Source organism: Nilaparvata lugens, chromosome 4, assembly GCF_014356525.2.
Source record: "Nilaparvata lugens isolate BPH chromosome 4, ASM1435652v1, whole genome shotgun sequence".
NCBI classification, from domain to species: Eukaryota; Metazoa; Arthropoda; class Insecta; order Hemiptera; family Delphacidae; genus Nilaparvata; species Nilaparvata lugens.
The window spans coordinates 9,610,483-9,632,058 of NC_052507.1; the positions used below are offsets into that span (position 1 = coordinate 9,610,483).

The 21,576-nt window shown below is 33.6% G+C and overlaps 1 protein-coding gene across 1 annotated transcript in view; it reads left to right on the top strand.

The window, feature by feature from the left end:
- Positions 1-14,203, top strand: part of LOC111057666 (nephrin) — a 176,737-nt gene extending 162,534 nt beyond the window's left edge. Inside the window, exons 6-10 of the mRNA XM_039425664.1 lie at positions 1,665-1,961; positions 5,110-5,322; positions 8,776-8,858; positions 9,793-10,054; positions 14,097-14,203. Of these exons, the coding sequence (XP_039281598.1) occupies positions 1,665-1,961; positions 5,110-5,322; positions 8,776-8,858; positions 9,793-10,017 (818 nt within the window). The 3' untranslated portion in view covers positions 10,018-10,054; positions 14,097-14,203. The remainder of the gene's footprint in view (positions 1-1,664; positions 1,962-5,109; positions 5,323-8,775; positions 8,859-9,792; positions 10,055-14,096) is intronic.
- Positions 14,204-21,576: the final 7,373 nt, after the last annotated feature.

A 21,576-nucleotide genomic window follows, 5' to 3' on the forward strand; every position in this document is an offset into this window, starting at 1 on the left:
GACAAAAAATCGTGTATGTTACTTGGACGTGAATACTCGAATGAAATTCTAGTCTCGGCAAACGCCTCGACTAGAAACATCATTCTCGACTGCAAAAGGCCCCTTCCCGTCCATGAGATGTAAGATACTATTGGCATTATGTTGTTGGATGGTTTGGAAAGCGATTGAAATTGGAAGGAGAGACTGGTCTTGTTGGTGATTTGTGAGAAATTTCACAGATCACTTGAGACGACAGTTGGCTTCACTTCCCGGTGGTTCGAGCCTCACTTAATGCTGAAGGATCATCAATCTAGAATCATGTTTCATTGCCTTACTGCTCTTTTTCTCAGGATTCCAAATTTATTTCTTATTTCTTTAAGATAATAATCTAAGGTTATCAAGATATTTACAGCTGTGATAAGTTCTAAATAGTGTGTTTGTCTTTTCGGTCTCAAAATTTTATAGTTTTTTCAAAGTTTGGAATTTTTTAATTAATTTTGAAATATTTTCAATTTCAAAATAATCTTTGTGTGTTTCGAATTGTAAATTGAGTGTGTAATAGGAGAATGTTAAGTGACACATAGCCTAGCTACATTTGGACTGTTGTATAAATTACCTTTTTGGGCTTATAAGCCTGTGGTACTTTTCTGTAAGTTGTGTAATTCTGAATGATAAAATAAATAAATAAATAAATTTCTGTCGTGTGCAATGACATGAGGGCAGATAAATACAGTAATATCGGGGGACCGAGCTTCGATCTGGAGTATAAAAGCATAAAAAATTTATTACGAAAGTAGAAATCTTAATATATTCATAGTTCATACAGAAAGGTTCTATCCAATCACAGTGGATTTAGAATGATTCCTAGAGGAATGCAAAAATTTCTCTCACAAAGGCCCGGTTGCACAAAAGACGGTCAAATTTTAATCCTGATTGATTTCACGTGAACCATATCAGAGAAGGCCATTTCAAAAAGATGGCTTCTCTGATTGGTTCTACCATAGAGAAACAATAGTATAAGTAGATATCCCATGGTATAGGGCGTTCATGATGTAGCAACTTTTACTGTTATCTGAAGCTGATAGTCCACGTAGTTCTTTCCCGTGGAGCTTTATGACGCTGGTAGTCTCTCATATTCTGCTGTTCATACACTCTTACCTGAACAAAACAGTAAAAATCGCCAATAATCGACAGTAATCGGCTTGAGATAACAGTAAAAGTTGCGACATAAACGCCTTATACCATGGGATATCTACTTACGCTATTGTTTCTCTATGGTTCTACTGAAATAAATCAGGATTAAAATTTAACCGGCTTTTGTGCAACCGGCACCAAGTACCTGATTGAATAATTACAAAATTTCAACAGCTGAGTCATAATTTTGTCTCAGTACCACATGCATGCACTTGCTCACCTACTTCCATCATCGAAGAAATTATCAGCTGTTTTTCCAAGGATGAATAATTATTATCCTTTAAAGTCCTTTAGCGAGCTTTCCCAGGGATGAGACCTAGCGCAATCGAATTTTTATATTATTAGCCTACTATGTTCCAAATTTTGTGAGAATCGTTAGCGACATGTTCGAGATCTGGCTGGTGACATTCAAACATAATAAAGAGAAATTCCTCGTCCCAAAGTCAAATATCTATTTGATGAATCCAATTTGTTATCTAAATTTGTTTCAGGCAAACCAGACCAGCCAACCAACTGTTCGATCGTGAACCAGACAGCTGATGCACTACGCATCGAATGCATGGAGGGCTTTGACGGCGGGCTGACTCAGCAGTTTGTGATGGAGGTGTACGATGCGCAGACGCAGATGCTGGTTGGCAACGTGACGTCATCGACCGCCCACTTCACCATCGCCCAGCTGCACTCTGGCATTGGCTTTGACATTCTGCTCTATGCGGCCAATGGCAAGGGTATCAGTCGGCCCACAACGCTGCATGCCTACACGCTCAAATCAGCTGAGAGGAGGACCGGTGAGAGATAATAGTTATTCGTGCAACTAGTGCGCAAAGTGAGTTTGCTGCACCGAAAGAAACGTTTACTTGGTTTGTTATGAATGGTTTGTTGAGTGCAGCAGAGGAACTTTGCGCATTCCACATTTAATTTTTCCTACAGTTACCATTGAATATGAAAAGTGAGTAATTATGGGTAAAATTGCCTGAAATCCATCAAATGTTTTTCTGTGTAATTTTATTATTAATTAAATAGAATTGAATAATGTAGTAGTGTTTGAATGAAGGGGGCTGTCAATGATGTGGCTGTCCTCGAACTCGGTGTCCTTTATATTATTATAACAACACTATACCACACTATACCACAGTTACCAACTTCATTTTTGTTTCCGTGCACTAATCCTCCATATAACCCACCAACTATATTGCGTTGCCATGTTGCAAATCTGGATTGCAGAGAAAATTTTTCCCGCACTAGAGCGGGATTCTTTGCGTTCTGTAATCAGTGCAGCAATGGCCACTTTTCAACGTAACTGTAGGAAAAATTATATTCATTTTCTTGTTCTTTTCTTTCTACTTCTTTTTTCTTCTTCTTCTTCCTCTTCGTCTTCCTCTTCCTCTTCCTCTCCCTCATCTTCTTCTTCTTCTTTTTGCATTATTTTTTCTCCCACATTGGACACACATTTGGATATCTGGAGACAAAACACAAAGTCGGGTTGTCTCGAGTCGTTGGCTTGGAAAAAAGTTTCCGCTAAAAGTGTACACACCACACTCACACGCAGGAAGAGGAGTTGGAGAAGATTGAAAATAGACGAAGCAAATGAGAATAATGAGATGGGGAAGAAGAAGGAGAAGAAAAGAAGAAGAATAACAAGAGGAATAAGAAGAAGAAGAAAAAGAGGAGGAAGAAGAAGAAGAAGAAGAAGAAAAAGAAGAAGAAGAAGAAAAGAAGAAGAAGAAGAAGAAAAGAAGAAGAAGAGAAGAAGAAGAAGAAGAAGAAAAGAAGAAGAAGAAGAAGAAAAGAAGAAGAAGAAGAGAAGAGAAGAAAAGAAGAAGAAGAAGAGAAGAAGAAGAAGAAGAAGAAGAAGAAAGAAGAAGAAGAAGAAGAAGAAGAAGAAGAAGAAGAAGAAGAAGAAGAAGAAGAAGAAGAGAAGAAGAAAAGAAGAAGAAGAAGAAGAAGAAGAAGAAGAAGAAGAAGAAGAAGAAGAAGAAGAAGAAAGGTTGAAATGTAGGTGGGAAAAGGCGATGAAAAATGCAACGCAATCCAGTGTGTCTTCACTTCTGCTTCACTTGCCAATAGAGATGTCTGAAGGAGGAAGTTAACGTCTCCATTCCAGAAAACTATTGACAAATACTGTAAACTATACTCGTATAATATGTTCACTGTTACATTTTTCAGAGCACCTGCCAGTTTACTATATAAATGAAAGAAGTTTCTTCTTTTTCTTCTCAATTTTCTTCTTCTTTTTCTTCTTCTTCTTCTTAGTTTTCTTGTACTTGCTATTTGTTCACTTCTCCTTCTTTTCCTTCTTCTACATGTCCTTCTTCATTGGTTTTGATCCAGTTCTTGTCTCTTCAATTCATCTCCTACACTTATTCTTCTGTCTTTTGTTGTTGATGTTCTTATTCTTCTCGGTCGAGTTTTTGTTCTTTTTATCCTTCTTCTCCTCCTTCCACTTTTCCTTCTTCATAAATAATATGATCTAATCATGTTATTCTTCCACTACTTCTTCTCCTCTCTCTTCTTCTGTCTTTTGTTGTTAATGTTCTAATTCTTCTCGGTCTTCTGCTTCTTCTCCCTCTTCTTGTTCTCCTTCTCCATCTGTTTTGATCTTATTCTTGTTTCTAAACTTCTTTCCCTCCTTATTCGTTCATGTATTTTGTTGTTGTTTTTCTTCTTTTCTTTCCACCTCTCCTCACTCTTCGTCTTCTCCTCCTCCATCCTCTCCTTCGCTGATCTTTTTTTCTTCATCTTCCTGTTTTTCTCTTCCTTGTTGCTGCTCGTCGTCTCTTCCTCCTTCTTCTTCTTCTCCTATTCTTGTCATTCTTCTTTTTCTTCACTTCCCGTTCTTCTCATTGTTCTCCTGTCCTCTTCTCCTTCTTCCAGTTGTTTTTGCTATTGTTTGTTCTTCTTCTCCTTTTCCTTAATCTTTTCCTCCAACTTCCTCTTCTCCTTTTCCTCAATCTACTCCTTCAAGATCTACTTCTCCTTCTTCTTTTCCTTCTTTCCTGTATCTTCTTGAAAGGGGGGGGATTGCGGTGAACCTGCAAGGGAGGCAAAAGTTGTGTAATGCACTTCAATTTTTCCTTTCTAATCTTCCCTTTTCTTCTTCTTTTTCTTTTTGTTCTTCTTCTTCTTATTCACCTTCTTTCACTTCTCCTCTTTCTTTCTCTTCTGTTCTTCTTTTTGTTCTTCTTCTCCTCATTACAATATTTGTGTTCCAGATCTTATGGTTACCGTACTTTTCTGAAATTTGTTCTTCTCTTCTTCTTCTTCTACTCCTTTTCAAATTCTACCTTTATTGTTTCTCTTTTCTCTTCTCTCTCCTCTTCTGTTTCGTCCCTGCTTTCTTCTCTTTTCTCCTGTGCTCTCATATTACTTGTACAAATTTTTTGTACTCTTCTTCGTTAATTCTTCTTCTTCTTCTCTTCTTCTTCTTCTTCTCTTCTACTTCTTCTTCTCCTCCTCCTCCTCCTCCTCCTCCTTCCGCTTTTTTTTTCTTCTCCGGTCTTCACCTCAATCCATCATTTTTCCAGATCTTATGGTTGCCCTTCTTAAATTTGTTCTTTTCTTCTTCTTCTACTTCTTTTCAAATTCTACCTTTATTGTTTCTCTTTCCTCTTCTCTCTCCTCCTCTTCTGTTCCGTCTCTGCTTCCTTCTCTTTTCTCCTGTGTTCTCATATTAATTCTACTTCTTAGTTTTTTTTGTACTCTTCTTCATTCATTCTTATGCCCCCACTCCTTCCTCTTCTTCTTTCCCTTCTTCCTCTCCTTCTTCTTATTTATATAAACATTACTACATTACTAAACAGTACATTATACATAACATAAATATATAATTATCTTAAATATCAACTAAATTCTTGCAACACCATCTTGCAACCATGATCCTTAAAACTTACCAAAACTGTTCGCTTCAAAAAATAATATTCTCCAACATTTTTTCAGCCGAGACCCCGATCATCCCGCACCTGACACCTCTGCTAGGCGCTCTGATAGGCGTGGTGGTGTCGCTGGTCCTGGTGCTGCTAGCTGTGCTCCTAGCTCTGCGACTGAGAGGCCGGTCGCACTTCGAGGACAAAACCAACGAAGCTGTCAAGGGATCCAGTGAGAGTGCAGACAGTCTCGACAAGAATCCTGATATCATACCTCAGAACGATGGTAAGAAAATTAGATATTCCTTTTCATAACCTGACGATGGTGTAATCACCGAAACTAGTAGGCTAAATATTCTATAAATACAAGAATATTGTATGAATATACTGTATTATAATATATTGTATATATATGTATACAGAGTGTCCCACCCTGGTGTAACAGCCGAAGACCATGGATTCTACATAGAATTTGCAACAAAAAATGTTCAGTAAAATCATAGAGAAACAATAGCATAAGTAGATATCCCATGGTATAGGGAATTTATGTCGCAACTTTTACTGTTATCTCAAGCCGATTACTGTCGATTATTGTCAATTTTTACTGTTTTGTTGGGGTGATAGTGTATGAACGGCACAATTTGAGAGACTACCAGCGTCACACAGCTGCATAGGAAAGAACTACGTGAACTATCGGCTTGGGATAACAGTAAAAGTTGCGACATAAGCGCCCTATACTATGGGTATATACCAAGTAGATATTTAGATATTTTTACTATCATTTCTCTATGGTAAAATCTTCTTATATCGACCTTGGTTTTCGAGATATATCGTTTTTCGATGTTTTTAAAAAACGTCAATAACTAGAAAACTATGAGTTAAAATCTAATTCCAAGGACATGGATGGAAAGAGGATAAAATTTCCAATAAGATTCATTTAATTCATTTTGTTCCTGTGTTGAAGTTTTTGAACTTTTTATGAGCGTTCAAAGTTGAAAAAAGTACATTCGTCAAGTTCAAAGCCAAACAGTTTGAACACCCATAAAAAGTTCAAAAATCTGGTGTGGCGCACTCACACAACTTTCCTTGCTCATTGATCTGTAAGCCCCATTCTTAAAGGAGAATAATTTAGGGGAATAACATAATGACAATTGGCAGCAACATATTTGAAACTATGATCAGACTTCTGTATATTATTGTTTTCAGAGTACTTTTTCCTTTGTGTAAATTGTGAAATTCGATATTTTTTAAAAGTTGTCAAAATAGCTGTTCTACAGATGAAATATCTCGACTATGTGTTCTTTTTATGAACCGCTCTACCTACCTACCTCATGCACGAGAAGGAGGTTACAAAGTCCATTTCTCAAGGATGGGGTGGATCCCCCATTAGTTTCCCAGAAAGGAGACTCATGCCAGTTAATAGAGCTGATAAATAACTATACAGGGTATGAATTTGAAAAAAATCGGTCAAGTCATTTTTGAGAAAATCGTGAAAAACATGTTTTTTAGTAATTATCCGCCATTTTTCTCAAGAATATTACGGAGCTCCTGCAATTTTCCCAGAAATGAGACTCATGTCAGTCGATAGGGCTTATGAGTAGCTATCCATGGTATAAATTTGAAGGAAATCGTTAGAGCCGTTTTCGAGAAAACCGTGAAAAACATGGTTTTTTAGTGATTATTCGCCATTTTTCTCAAGAATATTACGAAGCTCCTGCAATTTTCCCAGAAATGAGACTCATGTCAGTTGATAGGGCTTATAAATAGCTATCCATGGTGTAGATTTGAAGAAAATCGTTAGAGCCGTTTCCGAGAAAACCGTGAAAAACATGGTTTTTTAGTAATTATCCGCCATTTTGAATTGTCATGGTATAAGGACCTTAAGTATAGAATTTCAAATCAATCGGTTGATTAGGAATGGAGTTATCGTGTTCACAGACATACACACATACGAATACACACACACATACACACACACAGACCAACCAAAAATCATGTTTTTGGACTCAGGGGACCTTGAAACGTATAGAAAACTTGAAATTAGGGTACCTTAATTTTTTTGGAAAGCTATACTTTCCTTACCTATGGTAGTAATAGGGCAAGGAAAGTAAAAACGTGAAATGAAGAGACAAATTATATGAATCTTATTGGAAATGTTATCCTCTTTCCAACCATGTCCTTGGAATTAGATTTTGACTGAGAGTTTTCTAGTTATTAAAGTTTTTTAAAAATATCGAAAAATCTAAATATCTTAAAAATTAAGGTCGATATAAGAAAATGTTGCTGGACATTTTTTGTTGCAACTTTAATGTAGAATCTATGGTCTTCGGTTGTTACACCTTTCGTAGGACACTCTGTATAATCTTATAAAGTATATTGTAAATATTCTATAAATACAAGAAAGTAGCCCTGATTTTATACAGTTTAAGTAGATATTCCTAAATTCAATATGATCCAGTTTTCAATCATTAGGACCAAGCAACACGAGGCACTGAACATTTTTTCAGTCTGCAGGACAGGACACAGATAAGCTTTAAGATTGGCTGGCCAAGAAGGTCACTCGATCCGCCAACCCTATCAGCCAATCGGAGAGCTTCTTGTCCTGTCTTGCTGACTGGAAAAACGCCTCGTGTGGCTTGGATCCAATAATTGATGAAGTTGTTTTATTGTTTGAATTACATTGCTACCTATTTCCGACTGATGGTGGGAAAATGATAGTTAGAAATAAATAATCATAGATTATAATTTTTTTCATAGATTTCCATTTACAATGATGTTCAGTTTTCAAGTTTTTAATCATCATGATTGAGTAAATTGAGTTTTATTGTTTGAATTGTATTGGTGCCTATTTCAGACTGATGGTGAGAAAATGATTGATTACCAAGTCAATGATATTGAGTTCAATTATTTTTATTGAGGAATTTGTTTGAATTCTTAGATTTTATTACTCTCTACCCATTTCAGACTAGTCAGAGAGTTCACTTACTGTAAGAACAATTATCAATTCTCATGTGATTGATTAATCACACTCTACCAAATTCGAGGGAAAAAATTTTCTGGTACAGTAAAACCTTGATTAGTACGTCTCAAGGAACCTCTCGAAAAATTCACTATTGCGAGATCCGTACGAAATCGGGGTGTATCAAGGCTAAAAGCTCTATCTCTAGAGCTTTATATCAAGGTTATACTCTAAATCAAGGTTACAAGTAACTAGACTACTATATCAAGGTTAAAAGCTCTGATGGACGTTTCAATGGACTGCAGAAATAATGTGATATGCCGGGGGTATGTAATATAACGGGGTGTACTGTAATATCAAGTTTCTACGCATTCCAGATTATTGCTCAATTATACTTTTGAAAATGATTCTAAGATATTATAATATTGAGATACTTGTATTTATTGACAGAATTGATTCAATTCAACTGCTCCATTGTGTATCCCAAGAAAATGATTGAAAGACTAAGTTGAAATTTTCCTTCCATTTGATAATAATAATTAATGTTGTTCAAATTCAAATTTATTCATCCCTAATAAAAATTACAAAATTCAAAAACTTAAGTAAAAAATACATTACTTAATAGTTAGATGTATTAGGTAGTATAATAAGTAATTATATAATATATATAAAGGGTCCCTGCAAGGTAGAAAACCTGTGCGCAGAGGCCGAATTTGAATTTTTTTAGAAATTATTAGCAAAAAAAAAAGATTGTTGAATTGGAATAATTTAATGTTTCAGATTACCAAGATGCTGATGAGAGAGCATTTGAAAAACTAAACAGCCGGCCATACGTGGCTCATATTAGTGCCGACAAACCAAGGGTAAATATATAAAATAATCACAAATTTAATGGTTATGAATAATTTATTACAAATACTTGTCACTAATAATTGAGGGATATTTCATGATCTTTTCCATAACGAAACACTTATACTCTGTACAAATTTACTTACAGCGGTATGGATATAACGGCGGCGATATTTCCGTTCTGAACCGGCCAGCATTCTCTATTATAAGAATACAAAGTATTAGTGAGTAAAGCTCACTCGTGGATTTCCATATCTGATGGAATTATAAGAACAATGCTGCCAAGTACAGAATAAAATTTGAAGGTCTATATAGTAAAATGTGAAGTCCAAAATTAGTTTCTAATTAGTCTTCATTCATAATGTGTATAATTTGTATTCAATCTTGTACAATGATCATAATAAATTATATTCAAAATGAAAATTTATTTAAATTTGAGTACCCTTTTAAATTATGATAAAAAATAAGTGACAAAATTATTTAAAATGGTACTCAGATTTATATTTTTATTCATTTAAAAAGTAGCCCTAAAGAAAAAAACAACAATTATATTTATTATGGTAATGCACCAACAGGTCAATGCCAAGAACTGTCTTTTTTCACGGAAAATGTTCTACAATTGAATTTGAAAAATCTACAATTTGAATTTAGGAAGAGAAGTAGTTTTTGGCTAGAGCTGTTTTTTCTTTCCAATATTGTGTAATGCTTGAAATAATGAATTATGTTGTTTCTTTCCTGGATTCTTTGTAATGTTACCGATCCAATAAATGGATATAAACGGTCATTATTCATTGTAAATGATATCAATACTTCCCATTCTGTTTTTTTCTTCCCAATATTGTGTAATACTTGAACTAATGAATTATGTTGTTACTTTCCTAAATTCTTTGTAATGTTTCCTCACCCAATACACGGATAAATAAATATTGTGATGTAATTTTGTTACAGGGCGAAGTGACCTACGCAGAACTCTCACTCCCGAGCTCAGTCTACTCGACACTGATTAGACAAAAGCAGCAGCAGCATCATCAGCAGTTGCCGCCCCCCTGCCAAGGGGTGGGGGTTGGGGTGCCTGGACAGGGGGTGCACCTAGGGGGGCTGCAGGGGCAGGGGGGACCGCCCCCCGGCATCAGTTGTCTACTCGCAGATAGATCCGTCCTCACTCACTGTTGAAACGCCACTAATCTCGCATACGCGCGAATCAGCTACTGTGAGTATAGCCTAAATAATAAAGGACCTCTTGCATGTTTCTGCTGCCCTGGTAGTATTTTCAGTCAGTTTTCATTCAACTCTGATGATGTTAAATGGATGACCTCTCTTCTTGCATGTTTCTGCTGCCCTGGTAGTATTTTCAGTCAGTTCATTCAACTCTGATGATGTTGAATGGAGGACCTCTTGCATGTTACTGCTGCCCTGGTAGTATTTTCAGTCAGTTCATTCAACTCTGATGATGTTAAATGGAGGACCTCTTGCATGTTTCTGCTGCCCTGGTAGTATTTTCAGTTAGTTCATCCAACTCTGATGATGAATGGAGGACCTCTTGCATGTTTCTGCTGCCCTGGTAGTATTTTCAGTCAGTTTTCATTCAACTCTGATGATGTTAAATGGAGGACCTCTTGCAAGTTTCTGCTGCTCTGGTACTTTCAGTCTGTTTTCGTTCTTTAATAAAAAATAAAATGGCTATTTGTGCAACTAGTGCGCAAAGTGACAGTTTGCTGCAACAAAAGAAACGTTTACGCACGAGCCGCAGGCGAGTGCGGAATGATGGTTTCTTGAGTGCAGCAAACGAACTTTGCGCACATATTTCACATTAAATTTTTCCTACAGTTACCATTGAATATGAAAAGTGGGTGATTATGGGTGAAATTCCCTGAAATATCAAATGTTTTTCTGTGTAATTTTATTATTAATAAAAGCCTTAATTTATTTAAAATTGAATAATAATAATTGAATTATAATGATTAGTAATTCAATTGAAAATTTATCTGACTGCTTGAAGGGGGTTTATCTTATGTAAGCATTGAAATGACAATAATCATGGCACATAATGGCAAGGCAACGCTGTTCTCCACTGCCATAATAACGTGGGCCTCACTATGAGTATTACCAACTTTATTTTGATTTTCCTGCACTGGTGCTCCATATAACCTACTAACTATTTTGCGTTGTCATGCTGCAAATCTGGAGTACGCAAAGTACTCACTTTGCGCATTAATGCGGAAAAGTGATTCTTTGCGGCCTGCAATCAGTGCAGAAATGGTCACTTTTCAAGGTATCTGTAGGAAAAAAAACATTTTCCTCAAACCAGGTTATTGATTATCAAGAACTTTTGACACTGTTTCGAATAGTATCACAATAACTGGATATTTGATAATAACTTTTGTATATTGGTGTAGTAATACTTTCTTTAGCTCTATTTAATTTAATTTGTATATCTCTTCTTACTTGACTAGAATTGAATAAGTTAACCGAAACTTACTGCGAACACACAAGAAATCTTATGTTGGCAGTGCCGAAATTACATTGATAATTATTGTTGTGCAAGTTACAATAAATGTCTATTTGTAGGTAATTGTATATTGCATACTATAGTGATTGTATTGTACAAGTATTTTTATGTGATTTTTGACAATAAATTCAATTCAATTTCCAAAATTGAGAATTTCGCGTCATTCAATCAAAAATCTGCTCCAAGATCTTAATTCCTATTTGTACTTTTTGTGCTCTTTCTTCTTCTCTCTGTACTAAGAACCAGACGTATCAAGTGGGATATCATATCCTATGAAGTTAATATTTGAGCCCCCCTGAAGAACAATCATAGCACATAATAATATAAATAAAAATATAAATCTCAGTACCCTTTTAAATTATTTTGTAACAACATGTTTCGGGCATTAATGTCACTTTCAAGATTTTTCCAATTTCCATTAAACCCTATACCCTATCAATCATCCTTAGTTCATCTAATACTTCATACTCATTTTTAAATTCCTAAACTCCCAGTTTCATGATTTTTTCCCATTAGTTTATTGTTAAAGTTAGCATTCATTCTATTATATTTTATTATTTGTAGGCACCTGCTGTAAAATCTTTTTCGCCCCACTTGGATGTAATGAGCTGGTTTACGTGCGTCATATGGAGGCCGAAAGTGATTGTTTTCTGGCCAGGCCGGTAAAATTTTTACGGCCCTAGGGCTGTAAAATAACCTTGATTCAGCTGATTCTGATTTTATGTGAACGTGTTTACAAAATAGTTTATGAAACGGAATAAGTTTATGCTTCTAGAATTGAATAAAGTATTTTGCAATAAGATACTATCATTTTATTTGGATGAATGAAATACAAATGAGATATTATAAACTATTCAAATTCAATTTTCAGAGTATAATAGAATCTAACCTCAAACCTCCTAGTACTGCGTTTATCACGGAACATAGTGGATAAACGGAATCATTTTATGCTTCTAGAATTCAATAAAGTATTCTGCAATAATATACTATCATTCTATTTGGATGAATAAAATACAGATAAGATATATATTATAAACTATTCAACTAATTCGATTTTCAGAGTAGGATAGAACTTCTAACCTAAACTTCCATTGACATTCAGATTGGCCAAATTTCAAGTGTGCTAAAACAGCTGATCAAAAACTTTTCATTATTTGTGTTTATCATTCAATAATTAAAACATTTATAATATATCATCTTATTGTCATTTGGAAGAATAAAAAGTTTAAACTCAACCTCTTACATAATTGAACATAATCTTTTAGGTTATTTAGACAAATCAGAATAAAAAAAAAATACTTGGACAATTTCCTGATATTCAGATTACCTCAGATTTGCTAGAGCTATGACCTTCCACTTTTGCTTTCGGAAGTGCTTATAATAGACAATAAATTATTTTCATATATATATTGTTTATTTTTCTGTGTGGCGAAAAATAACGTTCTCACCATGGGCAAAAATGTTTTTCCGGCTCTCAATCTTTTCTAGTCCTCGGCCTACGGCCTCGGACTTGAAAACCGATTTCGAGCCAGAAAAGTCTCATTTTCGGCCCTAGGTGCGAAATATACTATTAGGTTCAGCGGGACCAATTTTGTAATGCTTTTCACTGAAAAAAAAGATTGATTGATTGATGTCCGAAACATGTTCTGACAAAATAATTTAAAAGAGTAGGCTACTGAGTTTTATATTTGTATAGTTTTATATTTATATTAAAAGTCGCTATAAAGAAAAAAGACACATAATTATATATTATATATTATTAAAATATATTATATTGAGAGATATATGAGCAATATGAATACAGCATTTGATTATGGAAACCTTACCCTCGCACAAGTCTCATGAAGGCATCATCAGCTACCTATGAGATAGTCCTAATCTTCAAACTTGTTTCCCATCACAATATCCTGAAAGGAAAGCCACGTCTCTTACTTCTTATACCATATGCTCATGCTCATGCTCATGCCAGTTCTTATGCTCATATCATTATTTATAATATCAAACTTGTCTTTTTTTCTTTATAATTTTGAATATGAATAAAAATTTATAAAATAAAATTATAGTACCATTCGAAATTCATAAAATAATAAAACAAGCAGAGTACAAATTATATTATTATTTTATCAATTTCAGAAAGTACTATAATTTCATTTTATAAAATACAAGAAAGTATCCCTGAATTCATACATTTGATAAATAAAAATATAAATATGAGTACATTTTATAAATTAGTCACGACATATTTCAGCTATAAAGTGAATCACTTTATAATGACATTATATATAGCCGAAAATTAATGTCGTGACTAAATAACTTTAAAAAGGGTACTCAGATTATATTTTTATTCATATCAAACTTAATTATATTGTTCCCCATGTTGGAAAGTTAGAATATTGTTGTATTTTTGTAACAATTATTTGTTAACCATTATGATCACTCAAGTTCGTTCACTACAGCAAATGCTAAAGCTACGCAACTGCAAATCTCCCTAATTGCAGCTGATATATTTTTTCATTTTCTCAATCATCATTTTTCAATTTCTAATAAATATTTTGCTAAATCCATTGATACAATTCTTTCTATCTTTCAGGTAATTGGTGACGCACATTTTCTCTATATTTTGCTCATTGATATTATAAAATTCATCAGTGAATTTTCATATATATTTCCAAATCCACTAAAACAATAATAATTTCTTAGTGTTGTTACACTAATAATAATCATTATTATATCTATTTTGCAGGCAATTGGTGACGCCCAACCGCCAGCTCTGCCAGTCACTGCCACCCGTTTCTGACAATCAGACCGACCGTGGATGACAACCGACATTCTATAAAATCATCAACCAAAGAAAACAAATTTTATTAATTTGGTGAACAATCAATAGCCTGCCAAATTATAGTGGAAAGACAATCCAGTGAATGAAGCCAACAATAATAAATTATACAACCGTAACCTCTCCATGATTTCGTGATCAATATAATATAGTGAGATACTTATGATTGTCATGAATAATATTATTGTCACAGAATACAGCAGAAGTTTTCAGTTTTTTAAGAAAATTATAGAAGTTTTCTCTGCTATTGTGAATGATAATGCGATACTTATACAACAAAAACTGGGTGTACATGCATGATGAGATTTATTCAAAACTGTCATTATTTATTGTAGATTGGATCAATACTTATCTATTTTGGTTTTATTATTCCATAATTATATCTGGAATACAAAGAAAAATTGAAAATTGATTAGAAAAGGAATATTGTGGGATGAAATGTTCATATCGAAGAATGCCAAGTCCAGTAAGAATTTGTCAATGATTTACTATGAATATTTTAATATAGGATAGTTGAAACATACATTCTTATTAAAAAAAAAAATAACATGAGTATCGCATCTTGTTCAACAATATAAATCATTTGAAAAATAATTCCAGAAATTTTGATTGAATTGATTCATAATTTTGATAAATTTTCAATGCATCGCATCTTGTTCAACAATATAAATCATTTGAAAAATAATTCCAGAATAATTTGGATTGAATTGATTCATAATTTTGATAATTTCAATAATTATAAAAGTTGAAATGATAGAATGAATTGAATTGAAATTCTTCACACAGAATCTTTTGAAATATTTTTTTATTCATTATCTATCTTACCATCACCTATTTCAATGAGAATCTCAATATAAAATTGCAATGTGAGAGTGTTGGAAAATATTTTTATACTGAAGTTGTTAATTGTATCTTATTTGAAGAAATATTCTCCTGTAAAAATTGTCTCTTAATATGCTTCTCTGTAGAAGTGAAGCATCTCTTCTAATAATTCATCGATCATACCAATAAACGACTCTAATATTAAAATTCTGTGATCACAGAATTCAATTACGATACTGTTGAAAATTAAGACCTGTAAATAAATAGAATTACTAAATACTGAGAACAATATTGATAGAGTAATATTATTGAACTTAGAGGTGGATAATGTTAATAAATTGAATTACCTATGCAATATGGGATAAAAATTTGTACAGAATAATTTTAAGATGTTAAGGGAATATTTGTAAGTATGATGGGCGAAAGTTGGTAGGACTGAGGGTGAGATTAACTTGAAACTGTCAGTATTGGTTGAATGGGATGCATTGATCTTATTCATAAGAAATGATGACAGTTTGAAGTGAATTTCATTAATAATGACACTTTAAGGGACTTTTGACACTTTGAAGAATGTGGGGAAAGAACAATTTTACCAGGAATTAAAATTAAGAGAACCGTATATGGAATTGAAATTGAATTTATTAGAGAGCAATCTGGGAGAAGGGTTTTCTGAAGATGGAAATTCATTGATTTTCTAATATTTCATGGTTTTTATGACATTCCATGGAAACTGATGCATTCCATTAATCGTAGCTTGTTTAATAATATCAACTTTCTGATCATTTGTGATTTTTATGACATTCCATATTCTATGCAAACTGATGCATTCCATTGTTATAGCGTAACCTTCCGGTAGTCGCGCCCTTCTCAATCACACAAGCAGTCGCGTGTTGTATTTTGTACAACATCCAGTTTTCCAAGTGTTATGTAATCTGTTTACTGTCAAACATATTAATTAATTGTATAATTACTTTTTCCATCTTCTTGGATTATTTTACGCTTATGAACATTTGGATGATTACCATTTCATAGCCCAATAAGGTAGATCTAGCAAAGCCATCAATTCTGTGTTATTGGTTAGTTTACAGTCTCCGTATACAGCTTCTTGGATTATTTTACGCATATGAACATTTGGGTGATTACATTTCATAGCCCAATAAGGTACATCTAGCAAAGCCATTAATTCTGTGTTATTGGTTCGTTTACAGTCCCCGTATACAGTATTTCCCTATCTCATGCACTGTCGCGACTAAATGGCACCTAAAGACTGGACCATTGCTCGGTTGATACTGCAACTCAGTGGAGTGATGGGGAGAAAGTTTTGGAATGCATAGGTAACTCATTCACTGACACCAACCCTTTCAAAAGCTTTGTGCAGCACAAAACTGACACTGTTGTACTTTTTACAACAGCGCGACTGCCGGAAGGTTAATGTTTGATAATCTTGAGATACGGGGTTTTCATTGGTTCAATTAGCTGGAGAGCTCTTGACAGATAGAATGAAAGTTGATTTTTTATATAACCGTTAATAACAAAAATTGAAAAATCTCAACTTACTTAGCCTACGAACTAATATGGTTTTTATCTATAATATTATGATCTGATATACAGAGTTTTTATCTTGAAATTTATCGTGAATTCAAATTCAAATTTATTCCACAAAAACGTACACAATACAAAATCAAAATGCAAGTTCTCAAAAGCAAAATAACATAGTTATTAATATACATATTACACTGTATTATTTATTTTACAAAGTGGATTTCTACTGGCAAAAGTATAACTTGTCCGCCAGTAGGAGTAGCAATAATTTTACATTATAACAAAAGTAAAAGAAAAGACATTACAGAACTCAAGAATTTAGATCATAATTCCAAAAATAAGAAGTCGAACTATTAGGGGAAAATGAAAATGAATCTGATGCGATCAGAAACCAAACTCATTGAATAAATTAATCATTTTGGAATATAATAAACATTTTTCATCTAAAACGTCAATCTTTAAAAATTTGAAAAATTCAATTTTATTGAAAGCTTTCTTTAAAAAACCCTCCCTCCCTCATATTGTTCATTTATGAACGCATGTAAATATTGTAAACAGGTTATGGTTTAGATGATGTAGACTATAGTTATGATATATTTATTATTTCTTTTTTATTATACTGTTTGGGAGTAATAATAGTTGAGATGAAATGTTACAATTTTTTGAATAACAAATAAACTGCTCAACAAATACAGTCAATGGTTTTTCATTTCATCCTTGAATTTTTAAAACGATTCTTAACTAGTAGTTCTGTGAACAGTAGACCTCGCGCTCAGTAAGTTACATTGACCTGTTGTTATGTTTTCTCAAAAATTAATAAATAATTTATCAATTTAAAATGTCTAGAAAAAATCCTAAATAAACAGAGCTTTCTGTCCTATCGTACCGTGACGTGTCGTCCCGGAATGTGAGTGTGAGCGCTGTTATCAGGTCTGGCTGCAACTGTCTACAACGTTGATGGAAACGTACATTTTCAAGATGTTCGATGTTTTTGAACGGGTAGTATTATAGTCAACTAGCCGTCAGGCTCGCTTCGCTCGCCATATCCGTCTAGCCCCCTGACTGGATCGTCCAAGAATGAGATCAGCAGGCTCGCTTCGCTCGCATGCATTTTTCATTTTGGGCATTTTTATCATATGTTAGGACAATCCAGTCGGGGGTCCAGACTAAACGGCTGGCTAAACGGATATGGCTATCGAAGCGAGCCTGACTGCTAGTAATATAATATTCCTAGGATTGAAGTAGCAGTGCCCAATCAATTTTTCCGCGATAAATGCATTTAAATCTTCAACTTGGTGCCAACCTAACAAAGTCAACTCAACTTAATGCAAACCTGACAAAATTATTAATTTAGTTGCCAGTTAACAACTGTTTCGAAGAGGTACTCTATCTAGATTATAGTTTTATATTAACATATGATATGGAAATTTCAATTATAATTAAGAGATTGGGAGAAGAAGAATATACATGCTAAAAGACGAACTTTAAACCCTTAAAAACAACCCTTAGAGTTAAAAAATTTTCAAGATGTTCGATGTTTTTGAACGGGTAGTATTATAGTCCACTAGACAGCTGATTTATGATGAATAATTTTCTAAAGTCTGATTTTTACGGTAATATTGGTGTTCAAAGGAGACTGCTTTTCCTTTTTTATTATCCTTAAAATGCAAAATTTCAAAAAACCGTAGGCTATGTATACGTCGACGCGGAATTCAAAAAGGAACATACCTGTCAAATTTCATGGAAATTTATTGCTGCGTTTCGCTGTAAATGCGGAACATGAAAACATAAACAAAGAACATATAATCATGAAGAGAAATGCAAAACCGTCGACTTGAATCTTAGACCTCACTTTGCTCGGTAAATAAAAAATATAAGAAACGTCTCATATTATAGCATGACACTTGTCAAGTCAACATGTATCCACAGAACCAAATCAAAAAAAAATTTTGTTGTATCCGAATATCAACCAAATCTGGGAGGTTAGCATTTTTCATGAAATCCATGAATGGATGTTGTTAAGTCAACCTCTATCCATAGCCCAAAATCAACCAAATCTAGGAATTTGCATTTCTTATGAAATCCATGAATTCTTTTTCCATCATGGATTTTTTTTTCAAAAATTGTCGAAAATAACTGAAATCGCTCAAACTCTCAGGAATGAAAGTACTTGACGAGAGGCACAATAATATGTCATTACATTGGCGAAATTCTCTTGTAATCTTGAGTTATAAGCATTTGAAAATGAGTGATTTTTCTGATCTGAGAGTGGAGGGAAGATTTTATGTTTCGATAAATAACTCACCCTGTATTGTAGTGAAACGTCTCATACTAGTAGTTCTGTGAACAGTAGACCTCACGCAGTATTCTCATCCACAAGTACCTGATTGAAACTATAGACCTTAAGGAAATACAGCAATAGACTGGCTTCTCCACACATCTGTGTAATCACTTGTCAGCTGATTTATGATGAATAATATCATAGCCACCTCTAATACAAGGCTGCGGCCTACGATATTGCAACGTCGCAGTGTAGGCCTAGAATCTAATATCATTTCATGGATAATATAAAAGGAAAAAGGAGCCTCCTTCATACGCCAATATTAGAGTAAAAATCAGACTATAGAATATTATCATAGCCACCTCTAATACAAAGCCGCGGCCTACGATATTGCAACATCGCAGTGTAGGCCTAGAATCTAATACATGATTGGTTAAAAAGATCACCTGGTATTTTCAAAAATCTTTTCCACCAATCATGTATTAGATTCTAGGCCTACACTGTGACGTTGCAATATCGTAGGCCGCGGCCTTGTATTAGAGGTGGCTATAATAGTATTCTATAGTCTGATTTTTACTCTAATATTGGCGTATGAAGGAGGCTCCTTTTTCCTTTTATATTATCCTTGAAATGCGAAATTTCCAAAATCCTTGTATATAAGTCGACGCGCAATTAAAAAAGGAACATCCTGTCAAATTTCATGAAAATCTATTACCGCGTTTCGCCGTAAATGCACAACACACATAAAGAATCAAACATTTAAACATTAAAAGAAATGCCAAACCGTCGACTTGAATCTTAGACCTCACTTTGCTCGGTCAATTATAGCACGACACTTGTTAGGTCAACCTCTATCCATAGCCTGAATTACAACCAAATCTGGGAGATTCGAAATTCTTCATGAACTCCATCTCAACAAATACAGTCAATAGTTTCTCATTCCATCCTTGAATTTTTTAAAAATTCAAATTACCTATCTGAAAAAAATGTATCAGATTGTTGTGAGGGAATAAATTCAATAATAATTACAAACCATTTCAACAAAATGTTGTATTTATTGCAGATGCTTATATATCACAGGTATTAATGATTCGAATAAATATTACTAAAATACAGGAAGGCAAGATTTTATAATTAATTTAGATATTGTTTACAAGTACGTGAAACCAGTTCATGAAATGATAAATTTTGATTCTGTAATAATTACTATTTTGTATAATACTGTTTCTATAATACTCTGATAATTACTTCTGGAAGGCAAGTTTTATAGCTAATTTAGATATTGTTTACTTACAGAGACCAAATCGGGTATGGTGATTTCTAGTTCTATAGTGATAATACTGTAGTAAAATACGGAACCTACTGAAACTTTATTAATAAATTATTCTAATATTACTACTGGAAGGCAATAGATTGATAAATAATATGATTTCTAAAGGTGCGTACAGATTTACGCGCCGCGAACATGAACAATTAACTTTTAATCAGCTGATTCCAAGCTTTTTATATCTATATCTTACCGTTTCTGTAAAAATACAGATCAGCTGATTAAAAGTGAATTGCTCATGCTTGCGGCGCGTATATCTGTACGCACCTTTACATATGAGAAACCAAATCAAAAATGATTGTTCACATGAATATATGAAAACAGTTCACGAAGAGAGAAAAAATAAATAGTGTTTATATAATACTGACAAAAACTGTAAACAATGGGTATCGGAAAGTGAGTATATTGGAACTTTTATCTAATCCGTTCTAGGTGTGCCTCTAGAAGACAAACCTTCCTACAAATTTTAAAGTACCTATTTGTTTCTTTATTTCTGTTCATGGGTGTGTGATTGAGTGAATGAATCATTGCCATTTCGCTTTTATATTTACAGATATACTTTTGCTGGAGGAAAATAAATTCATTTATATACTTAGGAAAACCTCATAATATAGAATCGACAAACTAATATAATATAGAAGACAAACCTACCTACAAATTTGAAAGTACCTATTTGGTTCTTTATTGCTGTTCATGGGTGTGTGATTGAGTGAATGAATCATTGCCATTTCGCTTTTATATTTACACACACACACACATATATACATATATATATATATTATATATATATATATATATATATATATATATATATATATATATATATATAATATATATATATATACTTTTGCAGGAGGAGAATAAATTCATTTATATACTTAGGAAAACCTCATAATATAGAAGACAAACCTGCCTACAAATTTGGTTCAGTGGATTTTCATTTCTGTTCATGGGTGTGTGAATAAATGAATAAATCATTCCCATTCAGCTTTTATATAATACACAGATATACTTTTGCTGGAGGAGAATAAATTCATTTATATACTTTGGAAACATTCAACATATAAAATTGCAAATAAAACCGAAATAGTATATTCTCTAGAAAGTAGATAGTATGTGGTAGGTTCACTAATACTTTGAGTATAAAATATCATTCCAATAAAATAGTTCCAATAGAATCATTTAGAGACTGTTCACATAATATCAAATGTTATTCAGAATTGCGCTAAGAAGCGAGTAGCAACTTCTCATGGGTTTTTGTTGTGATAGGGAGTCTCTCGCGGGAAGGTCCCCACTCACTTGAATATACCTATAATCAGTAGTGAGTGACAAATTCTGTTACATTATGGAGTAAATTAACTATGATTAAACTTATTTCTATACAACAAAAAACTATATTATTCACATGACATTAA